At 41.4% G+C, this 22,425-nt stretch overlaps 2 protein-coding genes and 1 pseudogene across 5 annotated transcripts in view; all 3 read left to right on the forward strand.

The window, feature by feature from the left end:
- The window catches only part of GNAI3 (G protein subunit alpha i3), a 266,408-nt gene that overhangs the window by 81,056 nt on the left and 162,927 nt on the right, over positions 1 to 22,425 (forward strand). The window lies entirely within an intron of this gene.
- Positions 1 to 22,425, forward strand: part of AMPD2 (adenosine monophosphate deaminase 2) — a 52,701-nt gene that overhangs the window by 5,208 nt on the left and 25,068 nt on the right. For all 4 annotated transcript variants that reach the window (XM_063297722.1, XM_063297720.1, XM_063297719.1 and 1 more), the window contains exon 2: positions 19,838 to 19,968. In XM_063297722.1, coding sequence (XP_063153792.1) covers positions 19,939 to 19,968 — 30 coding nt within the window. In that variant the 5' untranslated portion in view covers positions 19,838 to 19,938. The remainder of the gene's footprint in view (positions 1 to 19,837; positions 19,969 to 22,425) is intronic.
- Positions 21,496 to 22,155, forward strand: LOC134494862 (peptidyl-prolyl cis-trans isomerase A-like; annotated as a pseudogene).

Consider the following 22,425-nt stretch of genomic DNA (forward strand, 5'->3'; position numbering starts at 1 on the left):
TCATGTGCAAGTACTTCTGCAGCGTGGGGGTCTATAGTTACACAGGATGTCGCATTTGCTCCCACTGACTTTTGCTCCATCTAGCTTCTTTTCTTGTTGCCTTACAAGCTCCAGTTTCTCTTCCCTTGGAGTAATAAGTCCCCACCACACAGCTGATGGTTAAAGTTCATCTAACTAGCTCTCATGAGAGCTTGGATGGTTAATATATTTGGGGACGTGTCTGTTCTGAAAAAAAGAATCAGGTAGCAATGATCAATTCAGTGTAAGAGATGTCAGAAAGTAAATCCTTTGTGCAAAGTGTGCTGTTGGGATATGAGTTCCTTTTCTTTTTTTTAATCTGTCCCTTTTTGTGCTTTCTCAATATTCTGTCAAACTAAAATGTCTACTTTCAGGTTTGAGCTTGATGCCTGGATGCCATAAATAAGTAAATACTGGACAGTGGATTTATTGTAACTTCTTGTGGCATTTCCTTTCATCCTGACTGGAGAAGCTTGTCCTGAATGGGGTTTCAGTCTCAACGCTGTGTAGTGAAATTAATCCACAGTGTTCCCAAAATCCTGTTTTCTCCAGCAGTGTGGTTCTCAGTTATTCATCAGTCAGCATTTGAAGACTCTACTTATAGTCTAATTTGGGGGGGAGGCATCTTCTCTGTCTCTGGTTGAGGGGTTCAGGTGGCCTGAGTAGACTTGAAAGCCAGGAGAAATACACACAGGGGTGGGAATAGCTCAAAGAGATTGTCATTCCTGTGATAAACAGCCAGCAGCCCCTTCTAGTGTTACAGAATGTCAGAATGTCATGACTTGAAAAACACCCTGTATGAAATAAACAAACACTAAATACAGAGTTTAGTGTGCTCCTTTTATTGTTAAGCTAATTATGATATCCTGGAAGTGAAACAAAAGTTAGGAGGGTGTGTGTGCGCACGCGTGTGTGCAGTATTTGAAAAAAAGTGTCTTAAAGCTATATATAATAAAAGCATTTTACTTTTGAAATAAGGAATTTTATGAAATTACAAAAAAATAATAAAACCATGCAAAATCACAACAGGTTAAAACTACTTTATGCAACAGCAAAACTCATTGAAAAGACTGCTGTAGGTTGTAAAGGTAGGCTCTGAGCCAGTTTTGCTCAGCCAGGTGTTCAGCATGTGTTGAATTACAATTCCCATCATCTTACTAAAGATGATGGGAATTATAACTGTCTGCTTGTGATGAAAGAGCCCAATATATCTGAAAACCACTTAGTTGGGGAAGGCTGCTCTGAGATTCCTAGTACCATGCTGGTCTGCCTCAAAGACAGAATTGAGCAGGGAATCAGAGACCACCTCTTTCTTTTGTAATTCACCTGTAGGCCATCTTTTCTTCTACCCCACATATAAAATCCATTAAGGAAAAAAAATCAAATAGTTCACAGTTCTAGTCGGTATAACTAAATTACCCTTTGAAGATTGTCCTGACTGAAGGGTTTTAGAGCTGAGCAAGACAAAGGATTGTACCCAGATCCATGTGAATCACTGAGTCAGCTATCTTCTCTTGGTTAAGTGCCCCACCTTTGTCCCTTTTACACGCGAGGACAGATGGATTTATTTTTAAGTCCGTGGAAAAGCATTACTCATGTTTACACAAAAGTCCTTGGTGTATAATGAAACTTACTGTCAGGATGATATGATATTATTGTAACCCCAAAGAGGACAGGGGTTCTATTACAGCCGGGCATAAAAATAATATAAAAAGGGGACTTCAAAAGCAATAACAAGTCTTTAAAAAGCATAGAGGATATTTGAGAAAAGGATGGAAAAGCTACAGCCAGAACCTTTTTTTCCAAAGGATCTCTTAACCAGTGAGATTGGTATACATAAATGGTAATTGTGAGGTACATTTAGTTTGATATATGAGAGTAAACTGGGGAAAAATACAGCAAATGTTCACAGTATTCTCCAGCCATATCCTTTGAGTTAACTTTCATTGGCAGCCAGAATATTTTTGCTGAGAACTTCTCTTTTTTTAAACTTAAAAATAATATTGACTAGTTTCTCAGAACATGTCTGGAACAGAGTCTATTTACTGGTCTGAACTCAGGAGAGAAATTTCTGAGGAACAGAATGACCATACTGTGTGACCTAAAAAGTATTTCTCAACTGCAAGTTCTACAGCAACAAAACATTTTCAGGGTGTTCTTTCAGCCCCAGATGGATCTCAGTCACCACCACCATCACCGGTTAGGCCAGTGTTTCTTAAACTGTGGTCCGAGGACCCTGGGGGTCCCCCAAGACCTTCTCGGGGGTCTGCAAAGTCAAAATTATTTGCCAGATATTAAAGGTATTTGCAAAAATGTAAAACAATGTCACTCTTCTCATTATTATTTTTTATTTGTTAAAAAATATAGTTTTTTTTTCATGAAAAACATGTTAATATCTATGGGGTTTAATTGTTTTTACATGATTCAATAAATATTCTACAAATGTATCAATTTTAAATTTTAATAGTAAAGCAAATATTGATAAATATAACCCATATAAACAAAAGCTCTTTTGAGGTCCTCCATAATTTTTAAAAGTGGGAAGGGGTCCTGAGAGCAAAAAGTTCAAGAAATGCTGGGCTAGTCAGAAGGGAGATGTTGGAGATGAGAGGTGGAGGTGAGAGTTACACCTCTCTAGGCTATGAATGGTAGAAGTGCTGATTGAGGAAGATGAATTGAGCCCTGGAATTAGACGGTGCTCTTTAGGATTAGGAGGACAGTGTCTGGCAGCCTTCTAGAGCCAAGGGGCACATTTAAAAATTTGGGGCCACATCACACATGAAGGGAGATGCATGCATTCACTTTGTCAATGTGTGTGGGGTTTTTTTAAGGCAGTAGGCCTGGTGTAGGATTTACACTACAATTTTCATCTGTTTCCCAACTGTGTCATCAGTTTACCACAGTTATAGTCAAATAGGATGGGATTTTTTTTTTAACCAAACATCTGCTATTTGCAGAGCTGTAAAAAAATGAATAGCTAGGCCATTGGTATAGACTTTCGAAATGTTAAGGCCAATTCTGCTTTGAATAGGGTACCTCACCACTGGCCATGCTGGTGAGGCTGTTGGGGATTCTGCTTGGGCAATGTCTGGGGAACCATTGTTCTCCGCTCCCAGTTTAATGGAAGAATCTCTGGTTTATTAGCGATGCCAATTTCTTTTCTGATTTTTGCGTGTATGTGTGTGCAAGACAGAAATAAAGTGAATTTTGTAGTATTTCCTTTCCCATCCTCTTTCTTCTAATTTGCATACAACATTGTTTTCTTTTATTTGCTTAGTCACCATTATGGCTCCAGGTAGTTTACAGTAAGTAAATAAATAAATAAATGATGTTGGAAAGATATGGGGGAACAAACAAAGAACAGCAGGCCATCTGAAAAAAGGCAATAACAAATTTTGGTTGCCCAACATAAAGCAAGTCCAAAGAAGTATTGTCTCACAAACCTTCCTATAGAGTATAAGCAGGGGGAAGACTAGGAGATACCTCTGGTGACACATTCTTTCACTGCCCTACAGCAGGTGATTCAAAGGACCTGGTTTTAACTACAGCAATCCTTATATTGACATAGACACATAAAAATGGATCTGAATGGAGGATCAAATGCTGTGTTGTAGGTTTCCTATGTTCTGCCTTCCCACCAAAAAGTTCAAGCTGGTCCATGCAGTATTCTCTCCCATTTCCTCTTTATAGCAATCCTGTTAGGCAAGGCTCAAAGATTTTGGCTTGACGTTTCTGTTGTGGTTGTTGAGCCAGTATTTCTTAGTTGCGTTTGTGCTCTTTTTAGTTTTTACTTGTAAATTTTGTTTTTATATACAAGCAAACACCTATTAAAAAATGGGACTGCCCCTAAGCTCTTTCAGTCCAGAATGGAAATTCTAGAACGTGTTCAGTGAAGCAAACTTTGCCATTGATACTCATTTTGGTAAGAGGACCTCTGCATAATTTATTTCAAGTTGTAGGAGAATACAGGTTTTTATCTGCCACTGGTTTCCATCAGATCCAGCAGTGTAGCTGAGGAGCTTACTCGGTGCTTCTGAACTCAGCTTTGGGTCCTTTTGATGCCTGATAGTGTTCTTTGAAAAAAAAAATCAGTCTAAAATGAGATGGCATCTGCCACACAGAAACTTGAAAATTGAAATTATGAAGGAACTGAAGAAAGAGATCTGAAGCAATGCAGAAGACGTGCTGGGAATTTTTTGTTTTAAGTTGGGTAGTTGCAGGGGGGTGGGACTGAAGTTGGTGATGGGTGGGGATAAGACTGAATTAACCTGAGGGCTCACTGCTTCTCTTTCTGATGCCCCCTTTCCTTCTTCACACTTTCCTCTTGCCTGATGTCTGAACAAATGGACAATTTTTCAAAGGAGGTTGAGGGCCTCTGGGTGTTGGGGTTGGATTACCTGCCCCTGCTGCTCTCTGAACACAGCTGGGTTTAATTGCATCATGTTGATGTAACACCCATGTCAACCCAGGCACTACAGCAATTATTAGTGGAAGTTATAACTACGGTGGTGCCTGGTTTAAATCTAAAGCATTTCTATGACCAAAGGGGTTCATAACAGGAAGAGGTGCAGCTATATATAGCTTAATATTTTCTGACTTTTTCCCTAAGGCTTAGGCAGTGATGCCTGACCAACTGTGTGTGGTAGACTGGTTACTTTTTTGCTGTTTTCTGTTTCACCACAAGAAAAACAAATGTAAATATTAAAGCCTTCCCTGTAACTTCTCCATTCCTAGAAGGGAAAAAAAGAGAAGTGACGTGAGGAAGTTCAGCCAGGAAACGACAGAATGGCAAAATGTATTTGCTTGACAAAACAGGGATATCTCTGAAATGGGCCTCTGGTTGTTATCTCTTCTCAGTGTGGCTTTCCCAGCTTGCAGTCCTCCATAGGTGTTGGACCACCATCACCCCCACATTGTGGCTGCATTGAATAGAGTTGCTGCATGTACAGAGAGTGAAATCCTGGCATGTCCTAGAGTTGTGCACAATCCAGGACAATTTTCAGAGAGAGTTGCTGGATTGATTTCCCAGAAAAACAGTGGAGGTTGCCGCAACGGATATACTTTTGTCAGTTCTGTAATTTGAGAAAATTTATCTAGAGCATGAGCTCTTAAGAGGGCAGGAAGGATGCTGGATCTATTAAGGGTTTAGGCTGCCCACTGTTCTGTGGTGACTGCAGGTTTCTTTCAACTGCCTGCTATTTCCTTAACCATGGCTACAAGCTGCTTCAGGCTGTGTATTATTTGAAATTAAGCCCCACTGGAAACAATTGTCTTACTTCTGAGTGAGCATATTGTTAATCTTTCATCTTGTCTCTGGTGCCTTTCTCTGGGCAGTGTAATCTTATTTCTTTTATGACATGCTGCAGCTTACAGGCAGTATAGAAGACCGAACTCAGCTCTTCTGTGCAGATCTGTTGTAGGATCAGGTCGTTCTCCTGTCGGTGACCAACCAGCAAGATTCATTCCTGTTTATTCGCTGTCTTACCCATATCTAGCAAATAAGTCCTCTGCATATTTCTGAGAACATAACTGGGCTTGTACAATCCAAGTATGCAGAAGTGTTTTGTTTGACTATTAGTAAAGGCCCTGTAGAGCTGGATATTTTAGTTTTGTATGGATATTATTCTTGGTATTTACAAGGTCAGTTCACTAAAAATATTCATTTAGTGTTTCTCTTTAAGCTGTCAAGAACAGGCAAATTCTTAGAGCAACCTTGTAGCTGGAAAGGTTTTGACATCCAATTTTGCAGTGTCTGGTTGGCTATGTTAAGCTTACTGCTGAATTTTTAAAATAACCCTGAGATTTCTGAGATGGTGCCCTAGCTTAATTAAATCAGGGCTCCACTGAGTATTTCTATATGAGTGTTTCTATATTCAAATGTGATGCTTACATTTACATTTTCTGAAATTGTTCTGTACTACACATGCAGAAGTTAAATTGATACACTCAATTTCTTTTGTTGCTGCAACATCAACAATACTTATTTGCTCCAGAAACACTAAGAGTAGTTCAAAACTGCTTTTTAGTCTTATGATAATTAACTTGCTGCTTAGTGGCTTTTATAATTACATGTTTGGAAAGTGTTCCGCATATCCACTCTAAAATGCTGATCACTTTCCAGTAATTGTGAAGCAAAATTTCATCTTTTAGAGAAAGGGTATAAGCAAAAGGCCCATTTTTGCCATATGTGATAGAAATATCTAATAGTAGCCAAATTGACAGTAAAGGAAAAAATTTAAAGTAATTACTAGAACTTATTTCGTACTTTCACAGTATCTGGACTAAAGCAAGCAAGCCAAATAGCTTAGAGAGCAGACAAGTTCTTGATGAATGTTATGTTCAGAACTGTTTGTTATATTCTGTTCATCCCAATTGTCCCAAAGATATATTACACTTTCCCCAACTTGGGAATGTTCAGATGTTTGGATATTATTTCCACAATTCTAGACAAATATACTTAGTAGCTAACTGAAAATTATGGCCATTGCAATCCAATATATCTGGAAGGTACAATGTTGGATAAAGTTGGATTCTTCAAAATCCATATATAAATATCACTTTTTAGCTTTTGACATCATTCCCTTGCTCTGTTTGCAAACAAATCCTAGAACTGATGGCTGTATTAAAACAAAACAAAAAAGAGGTGAAAAGTGTAATACATTTGAAGTAAGTTTCTAGCCAGTCAATATAAAACATTGGTATTACTAGGAGGAGACGGTGATTGCAAAGAACCCATTGGGAGTTGGATCACGGCTTATTTTTTTCCAGCAACAGGAATCTAACTTCTCTTTGGACTGCTGAAAAACCAGCTTCTATCTGTTGCCAAATTTACATACTGCACTAAGGCAATGCAGTGTGTGAACCCAACCCATTGTGTGAGATCTGTACTGCAAGTGTCCAGATGATCGCAAGATGGCAGCAAACGGTTGGAATGTTCTGTATCTGTTTGTTGCCATCTTGTGGTCATCTGAATTTTTGCAGCACCTGCATTAGGTAGTGCTAATGACCTGTGAATCTAGCCTCTGTGTGTGCCCACATGAACATCATCAGGGTACTCCTGTAAGCTTCCAAACAGAGAGAGTTTGCTTGGGAGGGTTTTAAACTGCTGACTCACTGCCTTTGAAGACCAGAGTGGGAGATGAGATGCTTGTCACTGTGGCACCCCAGGCCCTTTATCTCTGTGACAGCAGAGACAGAGACTTCCATGGTATCCAGAGGAGTGGGAGGAGACAGCTGCTCCTCGGAGGTCACTGTTGGTAAGTATTCAGTGACTACAGCTTTTGGAAATAAAGCTCGCCTGTGCTGCCACCATTCATCTGCTTCTGTTCTGCACAAATTTTTGCCTTTTTTCTCCCTGTCCTATCTTGAAACCAGACCAATTTCTGTTCTCAGTTGGCTTAACGCATTTGAACAATTATAGTAGCTGTATATGTTAGATCAGTGTTTCTCAACCCTGGCAACTTTAAGACGTGTGCTGGCTGGGGAGTTCTGGGAATTGAAGTCCACACATCTTAAAGTTGCCAAGGTTGAGAAACACTGAGTTAGATAGGGCAGTACAGTTTGGAAAGTAACATTGCCTGATGATTAGAAGTGGCTGTTGTGAAGTGTTTTAGTGGCTGCTTACGCCTTTGGATTCTAGCTAGAAAGAGGCTTCAGAGGTAGGACTGAAATCATACATTTTGAATGTGAAAAGTATGTGGCATATACCATATTGGACTGCCTCTATAACAACCCTCAAGAAAAGAGAAACCAGATTTGTTTGCTTATCTCAGTCGTGTGTGTGCATGCGCGCAGATACATGCGTATGTGCTTGAAGTCAGAACAGCTTTATTTTGAGGCTCATCTGTCTCTTACCATCCCCAAGTGACCGGTATGTGGTGCTGTGTGCTTTTGGAAATCCTGATGCTTTGGCAGCAATCTGCTGTGGCTCCGCTGTAGAGTGAGAGAGAAAATGCACGAAACAGAGCCATAACCCTCTCTGGCACTTTAAGGGTTAATTCCTCCTTACTTTGAGATTAGGAATTAGCTTGGCTGGCTGACCATTGGTGGCTTCTCTCCCTTGTCTGTTGCTCTGCCTGTCTCTTGGCGGTGGCTGCAATGTTTGGTGGCTGCAATGTTTTGGCTGTCTCCTCCCTCCGCCCGCCCCCCCCCCTGTAGCTGCGATTGGTACAGCCCAAGCCGGCTCCAAGGCTGGAGTCCTGTGGGATTGCAGCTCAGACCAAGAGACTCTGAAATACCGGTGGCTGCAGTGACAGTAGCTTCCTCCTCTGTTGCCCCAGGTATATCCTGGAGATCACTTGGCTCATGCTTAGATAGAAGACCACGGGATGCCCCTTGTTTAACTTGTCAGCTCCTTGTTTAAAGAAAGCTGTCCAGTGAGGCCCTGACACTGCCAGGTCTGTAAATGCTTGCAACCCCTTTTTCCCTTCCTCCTTTCCCCTTCATCCCTCGGAGGCTAAATGGCTTGAGCCGGTGAAGCTTTTATTGGTCCGGAGTTAAGAGATGCTTGACAAGTCAGTCCCTTCTAAAACTGGAGTGGCTGTATCTGTGCTGTGTGTGGGGAGATGCCTTGTAAACCTTTTGACACAAGGGTAGACATGGGAAGAAAGAACTTTGCTCATGTCACTGCTGGAAGTGAGTGCCTGAAAGTTATTGGAAAGAGAGGCAAGTTCTCTCCCTGCTCTTCATGCGTGGCTGCCTCAGTGCTTGAGTTTATGCTGAGCAGGGGAGTATGTTTCAAAGGAGTGGGATGAGAGATTTTGGTAACTCCAAGAATCCAGGCTAGCAGCTCTATTATCTCATCAATCAAGGTGGTTGCATTTACCAACCTAGGTCTGGAACATTTGTTTGCCTGCTTCTGGGGAAGCTGTCTGGGAGGACTTCAAGACATGGCTCTTAGAGTTGGCAGTAACAGTTCATGCATTTTTGTACAGAATGCATTTTCTTTTTTCCATGCAGAGGGCACAGTGTAATTGAGAGAGCGGTGGGGTCCTCTTTGGTTTCTGACTTTTTTCTTGGACAACATCTCTTCCAAAGAGGATGCTTGCTGACATCGTGTTAGTTCCTTGTTTGGGTTTAATTTTTGTTAGGGGTATCTTCTTGCAAGTGGATTGCAACCTTCTGAGGAAACAAGATGATGATGAATTTTCTTTGCTTTTCATTTGCAACCCAGCTAGGAAAAGTGCCTGTTTCTAGTCAATTTCAAACCTGTTTTTTTTTTTCCTGCCAACTTATACAATCAAACCCCCTTTTTTCCTCACCTTTACAGAATGTTCTTTGAGCCATTGTTTAAAAAGCAAGAAGAGCAGGGCACCAGTGACAAGATGTCTGTTAGTTCATTCTCTCTCTCTCTCTCTCTCTCTCTCAAAAACTTGTTTTTGCACAATTTCAGAATGTCCCCTCTTTGGAATAGTGACATTTTGATTAGAATAAATAAATAAAATGGAATGGAGTAGCAATAATAAAATTGTGGCTGTATAGCCAGACCTAACATGTGCTTACACAGAAATAAAACTGGCTATGTTCAGTGGGAATGCTTCCTGCTTTTCAACTCAAGAGCAGTCTTGAGTTAGAGAATGGACTTGCTCAGCGTGGCACAGAATAGCACTGCAACCTGAAATAAATGGCAACCCACAGAAAAAGCAGAAGCTCCCAAGCAGGTAATTCATTTTGTATTTTCAGCATTTTTATACCAGTGGAAAAATTACTATCCTTGCACTTTGTAGCAGATTATTTTTCAGTTGGAGGAAAAAATTAGAGATGCAGTAGTGGGAAAATCTAAGCAAACAGTGGTCCAGAGAGGTATTTGAGTATTCTGTGTTCTGTGAATGAGACAGCATAATTGCACAAGAAAGGTTTACCTGGAAGCACCTCTGGTTGTTACCCTATTATCAGTGGGGTTACAAGAGTAGTGATTTCTGGTCTTGGAAAGATCTGTTGAAGCTCGTAAGGAATGAGACACAACCGTCCCATTCTGTTTTGACAGAAAGCATTTTGAGATTCTAATGAGAAAAAAAGTGTAAAAATCACCACCACCAAAACACTCCCTTGATTTTATGTGTTTTCAGAAATAACAGTCAACTACAATCCACATTTATTTATACATCTAAGGCACGAAATTTTAAAATAGCAGAATATTGTAATTTTTTTCATAATTATTGTCTTTAGGAAAATGACTATTTGAAGGAAGATGAAATATTAATCTGAAAACCATTTTACCTGGTAGTTCTTCACAAAAAAACGGTAGCTTTCTAAACTGATAGAACGTTCTTTTTTCACAGAGATGCCAAAATAGTGTTCTGTAGCAGAAGGCTGGGAGAATATCTCACTCTTTGGTTTACAAAATAAGCTTTTTATTTATTAGGAAATATGCACAGTTGCTCCTCTGATGCGTGTTTATGTGGAGAAGGGGGGAATGGGACGGCATGGTTAACTTGCATAAAATTTATGACACACTTAAGTCAGATGCAGTATCTCTCTGCCAGTTGCCAAAAAGGTGTCACAATAATTTCATAATATACCTCTTGCAGAAGCCTTGGAATTGGCATGTATCTTTATTAGCTACTCAGGATTCCCAAAAGAGTGCCATGAAAAGCAATGCAAGATGAATATAGTACTGACCTAGTATCTGTAGTTAGAATCTTGGTAAAGGAATTTTTCTGTAAAGCAGGAAGCTGACCAGAGTGAAAGCCTCCACTTACTATACAATATGGTCATCCTTCTCCATTCTGGTGCCTTCCAAGTATATTAGGACTACGACTCCCAGAATTTCTAGCTAATGTGAATTTAAGAAGAGATTATTCTTTCCCAGACTGGTGTCTTCTGTGTGTTGGGGCTACAACTCCCAGAATTCCCAGTCAGCATGATAATTGTCTAGAGCAGTGTTTCTCAACCTTGGCAGCTTGAAGATGTGTGGACTTCTGGGAATTGAAGTCCACACATCTTCAAGCTGCCAAGGTTGAGAAACGCTGCTCTAGAGGACACCAGGGAGAGGAAGGCTGGAATCAATCATGTTGTGGATAGGGCAGGAAGTAAAACAGGAATGCTTTGTCTTCATTTCTCTAAGCTGCTTGAGGGCAAGTAGAGCCAAAATTCACAATCCCACCAAATTTTTTGCTGCAAAATTATAAGGGCATAGCTCTGATGGCAGCCTGGGGAATCCAATTGGAAGACTGCTCAGCCAATGTGAAGCCCACCCTGAAGCTGCTGTTAATGGGGACAGAATAGGAGTGGCGGGGAAATCTTTGCTGCTGTCCCGTGTGTTACTTGGGCTGTCCTTGGAGCTTACTGGACCAGCTGGGCCCCTCATGAGTTGAAGACAGATGTTGACTTTGATAGAGCTGCCAAGCTTTATCCTGATTATTGGCACAGCCCATCCCCAGCCCTGCTGGTTTCTGTTAATGAATTGGCTGTTTTCAGTGTACACAGAGATCATATTAGGGAGACATGTGAGGGTCATTAGTGAGGCACAGTGGACTTATCTGTACTTAGCCTGTGCCTGGATCAGGAGTTAGAGAGGGGCAGCAGGGGCCCGTGCAAACCCTTCCTGCCACACATCTACTGTGATGCTTTGGCTTAAGCTAGACTTAGGAGCCTGGGAAATGCAAGGGCTATAAATTAAATTTGACAGATGTGGTCCCTGACTGCCTGGCCTGACGCTCTCCCTATGATCACCCCAGCCTCAAGTGCCAGGCCTGTGTGGGCTCATCAAATTGTCATGTGTCTTCAGTGGACTCAGGAGATGAATAAGCTCAGAGGCTAAACTAGTAGTTCCTGCATTGCCCCACTGTTCTGGGTGAGTGTGATGCTAGCAAAACCTGTTTTGTGGTTTAGTTAGAGAGAGGGCCCCTCCTTCCCCCAAAAGAATGGGTTTTTTTGAAGCTCTGAGGAGTAGGCTGCTAATAGCGGTAGGGTTGACACCTTTTTAACACTGAAAGAATAAGCATGGAAAATCTGCCTGCTCACGAATTATCTCACCAGCCACTGTTCTGCAGCTGTTTCTGGGGTGTAGTCAAAAGCACGTAGTGGTATTACTGTGCAGCTGGCTGAGACACCAAGGTAAGAATTCTAGTTAGTGTAGCTACTATTGTGAAGAAGTGAGTAACTGTATCTCATTCCCAGAACAATGTTTCCAGGAATATTATACACAAACATGCATTGACAATCTGCCTCTACTTTTAATTACTCTTGAGGTTGCAACGAAATGGTTCACATGAAGCCGTCGCACTCCTGGTCCTTTTCTTCCCATGATCCTCTTGACTACCATTATCCAAACCAGCATCCCCATTGCCTCCTAAAGATAGGGGCAGAGTCAAACAGAGGGGAGTCCAGATGGCTTGCTTTCCTGTTGCTTTGGAATGTCTAAAGGAAGAGGCAGGATCTCTGGGTTGGGATATGGAACCTCTGGAAAAATGGGAGAACCTCTAATCTCCTAGGTTCTGAATGTGGCATCTCCAGGTAGAACTGGGAAAAGATCTTTGTTCTAAGTCCCTGGAGCACTGCTGTCATTCATTGCAGATTGGGGGTATGCATTACATTTTGGAGGACCACTTTTCTCAAAGTTATCAGGGCTAGAACAAAAACATAATTGAATTTATTGATAAATATTATTAAAATTACATTAATAAAGTTCTGTGAATATAATGTATTATTTATTTATTTATGCAATTTGTCCCCACCCATCTCCTCCGGTCAGGGGACTCTAATCACATGTGTTTAGTAATCTTCCTTTCTCCTACATTAAAAATGACAGTTGACCACTATATTTGGAGGCAATTTGCAATTACACCCAAGGCTTTGGGGGGCACATACAACTCTGGCATGGCTGGCCATTTGTGTTAGGTATAGATAGTAGTAAGCTAGATTGAAGGTAATTTAATATGTGCTGTTTACTAGAAGTTTCCTTTTTATGTACATTAATATTTTCCTGTAGCTTAAATAAACTGCATTTTGTATTGATTTTTTAGAGATTTATAGGGGTAACTTCAAGAGATAAATTGTTCATTTTCAGGCACCTTCAGTGCTACAACATTCATGTACCCATTCTCCTTTTTTGACCTTGAACCTTACTGTTCTCCTTCTACCATAACTGCTTGATGCAGTTTCTAACTTTTCAGGGCACTAATGAACTTCCTTGAATATTTTACATACGCAATTATTACTAATACATTTTTGGAATAGTATATTTGAGTCGTGACCAAAAAGGGTGTGAAAAGGAAATGAACATGTGGAGAGTACCTGGTTCAGGTGGGTCATGACCAGCAACTACAGAGAGTAATTGCTTGGAGAAGATAACCAGTATAACACATGAGCAGTGGATGATGGCAGAAGTCAACCAAGGAGGTGCCAGATTCTGTGTTTTCGAATGGGTGGTGCCTATTTATCATGAATTTCTTGAATGCGTGCACTTATGACAGCCTCTGAAAAGACAGGAATCTATAGCTTGACAAAGGGGAAAAAGAGGAAAAGGTAGACTGAAATTCCATTTATGAGGTGACTGGCTTGACAATGGCTGGCAAGAAGGAAACAGTCTGGGTCGTATGTAAAATGCTTGCTCATGGGATCACTATTCAGAAATCGGGCTCCTGGCTGAAAATATTAATCACAAAGCTCTAAACCATCTACCTCTTGACAGCAGGTCTCAGTGCCACATGAGGAAGTTGGCAGAAGTTATCGAGCTCCACAAGTATATATTTTCGCCTGCCTTTGAATCTTTCCCCCCTCCTTTCCCCTTCCTGCTGTTACCTTTTACAACTTCTTCATGTTGTAACTTCCATCTCCATCACTTCAGTTCTTTCATTCTGGGGCTGTTTTGCCTGTCAGCCTAATGGAGGTAGAATGTGCACAGTCTCCTAGCATGATCTGGTTTGAGTAGCCAGACCCTGTTGCTATCTTGCATGGCCCATCCATTTTCTTTCTGTCTTCAGCAATTACTGCCTTTTCCCCTCTTTACCTTTATCTATGAAGCAGTGTTTGCATCTGTGCCAAAAGCAAGCACAATTGGTTTTAGAGCCCCAGGTTAGAAGTTATTTGAAAACCATAGTTTCATTGGAGACATAGCTGTGTATCACAGTTAACATTAGCCAAGAAAAGATAGGGACAAAATAAACACAGAGGAATACTGTGTAATATCAACACTAGGTTCTTATGGAAATATGAGCTCCCATTGGGCACTCTGGGTATCCATAGTAACTATTTTAATGTGCAGACAGGACACATGTGAAGAAAATGTGGTGGAGTGGCTAGGTGTTAGATGAATGCTGGGGAGACGCAGGTTCTAACCCACCATCAGCCACCAGAGTTCACTGGATGACTCTGGGCCCAACTCCCTCACAGGGTTGCTGTTGTGGGGACAAAAAGGAGGAGGAGCACTATGTATGTATGCTGCTTTGAACTTGAACTCTTGTACAAAAAAAAAGGAATTTAATTCAACTAACTAAATAAATTACACTATATGCTGCTGGGGTACCTTTTTAGCTACCAGGGAAACATGAACAGAAAATATTTTCTGGACTGTTTAGAGCATCTTGAAGAGAACAATCCAACTACAAGCAATTTTTTAAATACACTGGAACTGAATACTGGCATTAACCCCGTGGATTTTCAGTGTGCTTCTCCCTGCTGTGGAACACTTTTAAATGGTGCCTGGATGCAGCTGGTGAATGGGCTGTGCTTTTGTTCCTTCTCAGAGTGTCAGCATCACAGATTCCTCTCCAGTGTCAGCATCACAGATTTAACATGTTTAATCTCTAGTTAGATGTACCCCCTTTCTTTCTGACAGGTGCCTTAAGAGTGGCCATTCTGAGAAGTTTGGGAGCTGAAGTTGATACATCGGGAGGGGCTCCAGGTTGGAGAAAGCTGTTTTCCTTGTAAAGACTGTAGATAACATCAGCTGGGATATTTTGGGAACTTAGAAAAAAATGGTCCTGAGGCAGCTGTTGATAGGGGAGGGAAATGTGCATCTCTGCATGGATGTGATAGGATGGTGCATAGTGTGTTCTGTGACGGTTGGGACTCAGAATTTGCTTTTTATATGCTTTGAGTACCCCTCCTTTCCCTTCCCTTCCCTTCCCTTGTCCTCCATGTTGTTTAGTTTGCTTTGTTTTAGGAACATTGAGGTCAGGCACATACATTCTATGACATCTCGTCTTGTTTCATGTCAGAAATGCAGGAAATAGAAAGGGGGAAAGTATTCATTAAAATGTAAAAAGTTAAAAACATTTAATAAAAATATAAAATGTATATAGCTCCAGCCCAATACTGGGCCACATTGATGGCAGAGGTGTTTCTGACCAGTAAGTCACTCTGGGTGCATGTCTGTCCCAAAGGGCACTGTAAAAGATGGGTAGCTGTTTGAATACTGCCGCATTTGCAGCAAATATCCTTGCCCTCAGGGAGAAACCCCCATTTTTCCATATAATCTTTAGTTCTGGCCAAACCAGTGCGCAGTCTGTTTAAACATTCTATGGCATGAAAAGCTACAAGAAAAGGAGAGACTGTTGATAGTTCTGTGCTTTTACCACTTGCTTGGCCCCACATTGCGCAGAGGGAGTTGGAGAAGGGGATTATTCTTGGCCATCTCTCTGTAGATTTCTCCAGCATCACTACCCCCTGCCTGTACCTCACAGCAGCAGAGAGGAAAGGTCTGATCTGCAGGCAGCTGCTCTCATTAAAGATGAAGGTCTGAGATTTGAAAGCCCTGCAAAATGGACCTTGGGAGCAGTTCTTTCCTGTGATGTCCCTGAAGCCCAGGATAGGGGCTGGCTGATTTCTCCATGGGGTTTGTGCTTGTCTTCTGCAGGACAAGATATACAGGAGGGAGTGTTTTTTGCCAGGTTCTTTTTAATAGGACAAAGGATGTTTGTTTTTTCAGTGTCTCTGGAAGACAGCTAAGATACTGATTTGATTTCCAAACTGGCTTATTACTTCTACACTAGTGAGAAGGGCAGGTCTTTGGGCTTTTGAGTAAAGTCTTGGCTGGGAATGCCTTCCCCTGGGTGCAAACAGGCAATTGCATACTGAAAGTGATGAAAAATAGAAAAAAAAATGCTTGTTTCTCTTGCCTGGAAACTTCAGTAACATTCTCTTGTCCTGATCTCTGCCAGAAGACCTTTCTGAAATTCTTCTAGCTAACCCTGTGTTTCTCAACCTCAGCAACTTTAAGTTGTGTGGACTTCAACTCCCAGAATTCCCAGTCAGGGAATTCTGGGAGTTGAAGTCCACACAACTTAAAGTTGCTGGGGTTGAGAAACACTGAGCTAACCTCTTAACGAAACATGGCAGAAATTACATTAGAACTTTCTACTTTGAGAGGAGCAATAATGGTTTTCCCCCATTATAATTTGGATGGACAAATCCTATGAAAAGTCCCTTGACACACCTGGTTCCAAATCTTCTCATTTCAGTGTTGACATTTCCCAAGCATACCCAAGGGAAACACAATTAAAAAGTGTTCATTTTGTATATATGTTTCAAGAAATGTCGAATTTGATGACTTTTTCTGCATCTGAAGTCAGGCCTGGTTCTTAGCACCCCCTATATTTGAGATAACATAGCAACAAAACAACCATGGTGTGGGTTTCTATTGGGGAGACGACTGTGAAATCCCTCCTTGGCTATGATAACTCACTGTCACCTTAGGCTAGTCCATTTCTCTCACTTTTAGTCTCCTACCTAAGGAGTGGGGATAGTAATAATTCGCCTCGCACTCAAAGGGTTCTATTGAACAGGAGGAAGGTGAGGTTTGTGCATTTTACACAATCTAAAAAAAAATAGGGTGTGATCACATAATGAAAGAAATGAATTATTCATGTGGAAGAACTATGTGGAAGCTCTTTTCATTATTAGGAGGGGAGGCTTCCAGGTCAGATGAAGTGTAAAGGTTAGAAAGCTGGGTCTTTTTCTCTGGTGTCTGAGTGCTACTGCAGCAAACAGAGGAAGCTGGTTGTTAAGATGGTTCTTGAATGTTGGCAGGTTCATGGAGGTATGATACTGATTGACAGCTGTCATTTGATTATGGGGCTCATTTTATTTCTAATGATAGGCCTTTAGGGACAGATGGACAAATCTGGATATGACTAGCACTTCTTTTAGGACTAATAGAAGAGAATATATGTAGCTCAGGGCTGAACTGTGGCATCCTTGGTGGTCTCTGAGCTTGGTTGTTTGCTTGTGTCCCTCCAGAAAATCAAAGACCTAAAAATAGAAGAAGATGAAATTACGGTTTCATTCAGTGTCACCGCGCTCTTTATGTCCATAGATCCAGAACTAGCAAAAGAATCCATGGCGGCAGTACTACACAACACACCCGATCTAGCCAAGCACGCTAAGATCAAAATACCCAGAATCATGGACCTCGTCAACCTCTGCCTCACTACCTACTTTCAGTTTGATGGACAAATATATCAACAAATCACCGGATCACCACTCTCAGGACTCATTGCAGAGACTGTAATGCAGCGTACAGAATAGCACTCCCACATATACAACCAAAAGTGTGGATCCAGTACGCAGACTGGATGTAGACAGTATGTAGAGTCACTTGTGATGGGCGGCTATAGAAAACAAACAAATAAATGACATCTTTGTCTTTATAAAAAAGGAACAACTAGAGAAGACATAGGGACGCGGTGGCGCTGCGGGTTAAACCGCTGAGCTGTCGATCGGAAGGTCGGCGGTTCGAAACCGCGCGGCGGGGTGAGCTCCCGTTGCTCGTCCCAGCTCCTGCACACCAAGCAGTTCGAAAACATGCAAATGTGAGTAGATCAATAGGTACCGCTTCGGCGGGAAGGTAACGGCGTTCCGTGAGTCATGCTGGCCACGTGACCACGGACGGGTCCTTAGGGACAACGCCGGCTCCAAGGCTTAGAAACGGAGATGAGCACCGCCCCCTAGAGTCGGACACGACTGGACTTTACGTCAAGGGAAACCTTTACCTTTACTAGAGAAGACATACAAAACAATCAACATCTTCAAAGGAATAAAATTCACAAGGGAAGAAGAAAACAACAACACACTACCCTTCCTGGATATCCTCAGCAGAGGAAACAACGGCAAATTAGAAATGCAACTCTATCGAAAAACAACCCACACTAACTAAGTGATAACCAAAGTAACAACCCGACCTCCTACCAGAGCAGCCTTATAAGAACATTATTCAGATGAGTACAAACGCACTGCAGCAACCCAGAACACTGAAAAAAGGAATCAGACCACCTATACAACATCTTCCAAACAAAATGGATACCCATGCAACTTTATCAAAAAGTGCCGACCCCTCAACCCACTACAGCACAACAACACAACCTATGAAAAGGATAACACTACCACACATCAAAAACATCTCAGAAACTACCAATAGACTATTACAACCACACAATATCACCATAGCACACAAACCAACTAAAGCTTCCCAAAACATCTTCAGTAACCCAAAAGACCCAGTAGCCCAAGAATTAAAAACAGGAGCCATCTACAACATACAGTATAAGGGCTGTAACAGCCTCTATGTAGGACAGACAGGCAGAAGACCAGCAGAGCACATCCATGAACACCAACCAGCAGTCAGAAGACACAATGAAAACTTCTTAATTTCACAACACATGGACAGACCCAATCAACGTTTCAACTGGAAAACTCTGAGCATCCTAGACCAAGCTAAATCCAAAAACTCTAAGGAATTCCTGGAAGCTTGGCTTTCAGACAGATCAGCCATCAGTAGACACAGAGATAAACCACATTTACACACAATTCAAAAGAGACACTAAAAAAGCTAAGAAGGAAACGAAAAGACCAGAACTCATCCTTTCCAGTAGCCAAGACCCAGATAAGCAGGGATCAACACCAGGCAAAGAATCAAGCAGAAAACAATACCCTAATCAAGGAACTACCAAGGAGAAAACCACACCCCCACCAATACTGACAGGACAAGCTACTGTATATAAACAGGGAGCAAACCCCACACTCACACTGATGATGATACCTAGTTGGGTAATGAAATGTCTGCAAGCAAACAGCCAAGCTCAGGGAGCACTAAGGACTCCACTTCTTTTAAGAAGCTATTTTTTACTTGCAACATGGACTGTCATTTGGCATGGGCTGCTGCACTGAGCAATATGAAGCCAGAAATGAAAATAAAACTGAGCATGCTTCACACAGATTTTCGTATTTGCTTTTAACATCTATTTGTTTTTAGACACAGTTACCTCCTAACCATCTTGCATACTAAAATTGTCATTAGCATCATAATTCTATCAGACCTGTCTGTAGGAGTCCTAACAGTATATTTATATACTGTATATATAACAGTATATTAAACAGTATATTTAACAGTATATTTTTCAGTGCGTGAAGATAGGAATAGCTTTTGGAAACCATTCACGAGGAGATAGAAGGAGCAAATGCTGGACACTTCTGTATGCATAATGGATTGCTCTAATACCTTGGTTCAAATTAGTTAGCAGTTCTGAACTGATTTCTGAAGGCTAAGTATGGGAGAACATTGAGTTGGTGAACAGAGGGGTGTGTGTAATGTACCTTCTATAAGCTGAAGTCACTTTCCCTTAAATATACAAACTGGACTGTGAAGGTGTTAATTATGGAAAAGCAAATTGTCTGGCAATAATATTAAATAAAACAATGAAAATCTGCTGACTTGCAAAGATCCGCAGATGAGTCTGAATATACTGAGGTCTGCTACTGCAGATTTTATGTATGATCTGAGTAGAAAGAGGTTGTTATTAATATCTGGCTCTTTCCTCCTGCTTCTCAGAACAAGCAGCTTTTCCTGTCTCCCTGATTGCTGTCTCTTGTGTTTCTACAGAGATCCACGGAGGGCCACGGTCCCGGCAACTGCAGCCTGCACGTTCTCTCCCAGGGCCTTCTCACTGCCTGAAGCATTTTCCTGTTGACCTACGCACCTCCATGGATGGCAAGTACAAAGAACTTGCTGAGGTAGATCTCCTTATTCTTCACTGGTTGTTTACGTGTGAATTGTTCACTGTAGGACAAAGGCTGTGGAGTGTACATGTTGAAGTCATGCAATTTTTCCTTGTATTGTTTCTGTTGATACTTTAAAAAAGATCATTTGTAATTCTATTTTGAGAAAATTGTTTTGAATCCATGTGATTTGATTCTCTAGCATTTATGGGAGAGAAGGGTAGATTGGAGAAAATAGATTTCAAGTCTCTTAGTAAAGAATTACTCTTGAAGCAAGTTATTTTTGGATCCCAGAAATAAAAGCAGAACAATGGTTTTTGCCTGTTCACCTCCTCTGAGCTCTCCAAAGTATTCATTGGAAGCCAGCCACTGAGGGTGATAGGATTGTAACCTAATACAAGTGGTCCTCATTTAACAACCACTAGTTCAGCAACTGTTTGAACTTACAATAGTGCTGAACAAGTGGTACTTATGACCAGTCCTCGTACTTAAGGCTGTTGCCTGGCTCACAATTACATCTTAGCATCCTGTGGTCACATGATCACAATTTGTGACTTTCCCTGCTGGCTTCTGACAAAGTCAATGGGGAAGCTGGCAGGAAGCTGCAAGCTGCAGTTACATGAGGTCCTCACTCAACAACCCACATGGTCCTCACTTAGTGACAGCAACTGGGACTGCCATAACTGCTGTCACTAAGTGGTATGGTCACGTGGGATTTTGACTTACGGCTGTGTCACTTAACAACAGAGTTTCTGGTCCCAATTAGCATCATTAAGTGAGGACTATCTCTACATCAGGTCATCACCTACTTTGGAAAACTAATTTGGAGATCTGTGTGTTCGTCCTCAGTAATGTAGGAAGAAAGGGGATCTAGGGGTCCTTGGGCCAAGATTCATACTTGGTGGGGTCCTGCCAGCATTGGATTGCTTTCCAGCAGAAAGGGTACAGTGGATCCAGGATTCCAACCTGGTCATTGGGCGTCTCCAGCAACAAATACGGTGCGTCGGGCTGTTGCTTTCTTCCCAGCATGCTAGCATTCCATGAATTAATAACATTAATTAAAAGAATATAAGAAATAAAATCATGTGGAGCATGGAACATGCTAGACCCTGAAGGAGGTATCTCTGGGTGCCATAGTGGGGCCCCAAGCTCTAGAGCAGTGTTTCCCAACCTTGGGAACTCTACAATGGGTGGACTTCAACTCCCAGAATTCCATGGCCAGCACTGGAATTCTGGGAGTTGAAGTCCACCCATCTTACCTCTAGAGTTTCAAGCAAGAGGTTCCATCTCTTTATCAGAAAGCTTCATTGCTTGAAGCTCAAGGGCAAACATTTTATAATTAAATTTTTCCTTTATCTCATTATTCTGGGTTGTTCCAGTGAGCTGACAGAGGATGACCACTGTATTAAGAGGGCACCAAAAGGCTGCTGCACCACGCTTGCTGGTGTGGAGCCATCATTGCCAGTCTTTGTTTATAGCTAGTGCCACCTTTTTTTTTACTTCTAAATTTTCTTCACATGATTCTTCCCCTCCCCACCACCTATGGCTAATCCTGCTGGGGGTTTTTTTGATATTGCTGCCAACAAACAGCCCCTTTGGTGCATCACCTTTGAGCTGTTTGCAGACAAAGTTCTAAAGACAGCAGAAACTTCTATGTCTTGAGCACTGGGGAGAAATTTTCAGTTAAAAGGCATCACGCTTTCACAGCATTATTCCTGGATTCCTGCATCAGGGTGGGACTTTATCTGCTATAATGGACCAGATGGTAGACCTATTTACAGTGAGAAGTTTGCCAATGCAAACTTCCTCCTCAAGCATACAGGCCCTGGCATTTTATCTATGGCAAATGCTGGTCCCAATATGGATAGATCTCAGTTCTTCATCAGCACTGCCAAAACTTATTGGTTGGATGAGAAATGTGGTCTTTGGCCAAGTCAAAGACAGAATGGAAATTGTGGACAAAATGGAGAGTTTTGTATCAAGAAATGGCAAGACAAGTGAGAAGATCACCATCACTGACTGTGAGCAGTGGTCATAAAATCCCTTTGTCTTAACAAATCAACCATTCCTTCTGTAGGGTAAGACCCCTATAAATCCTTGTGCTCTTGTCTTCCTGCTGCTTTTCTGTTGGGTTTCAATTTCTGCTCCCTCACCAGTCCAGCTGGACTGAAGACAACTTTGTTTTCAGATTGAAATAAAACAAATTAAACCACCTCCCAAAAAAGTGCATTAAAAGGAAGATCAATTTCATATTTATTGGAATAATAGGCAAACCATGATAAAGTAATGGAAAAGCAGTGGAAACATCATATAAAATGATCAATATATTTAAAGTACAATAAATGAAAAAAATTGCAGTATAATTAAATCATGAACTTATCATGATGTAATCGATGGTAAAAGCATATTGATTCAAATCAGGAAGAAATATATTCCAGGCTTTGCTAGTTCTGTTACAGTGAAGACATGTCT

This window comes from Candoia aspera, chromosome 3 (genome assembly GCF_035149785.1).
Source record: "Candoia aspera isolate rCanAsp1 chromosome 3, rCanAsp1.hap2, whole genome shotgun sequence".
Lineage (NCBI taxonomy): Eukaryota > Metazoa > Chordata > Lepidosauria > Squamata > Boidae > Candoia > Candoia aspera.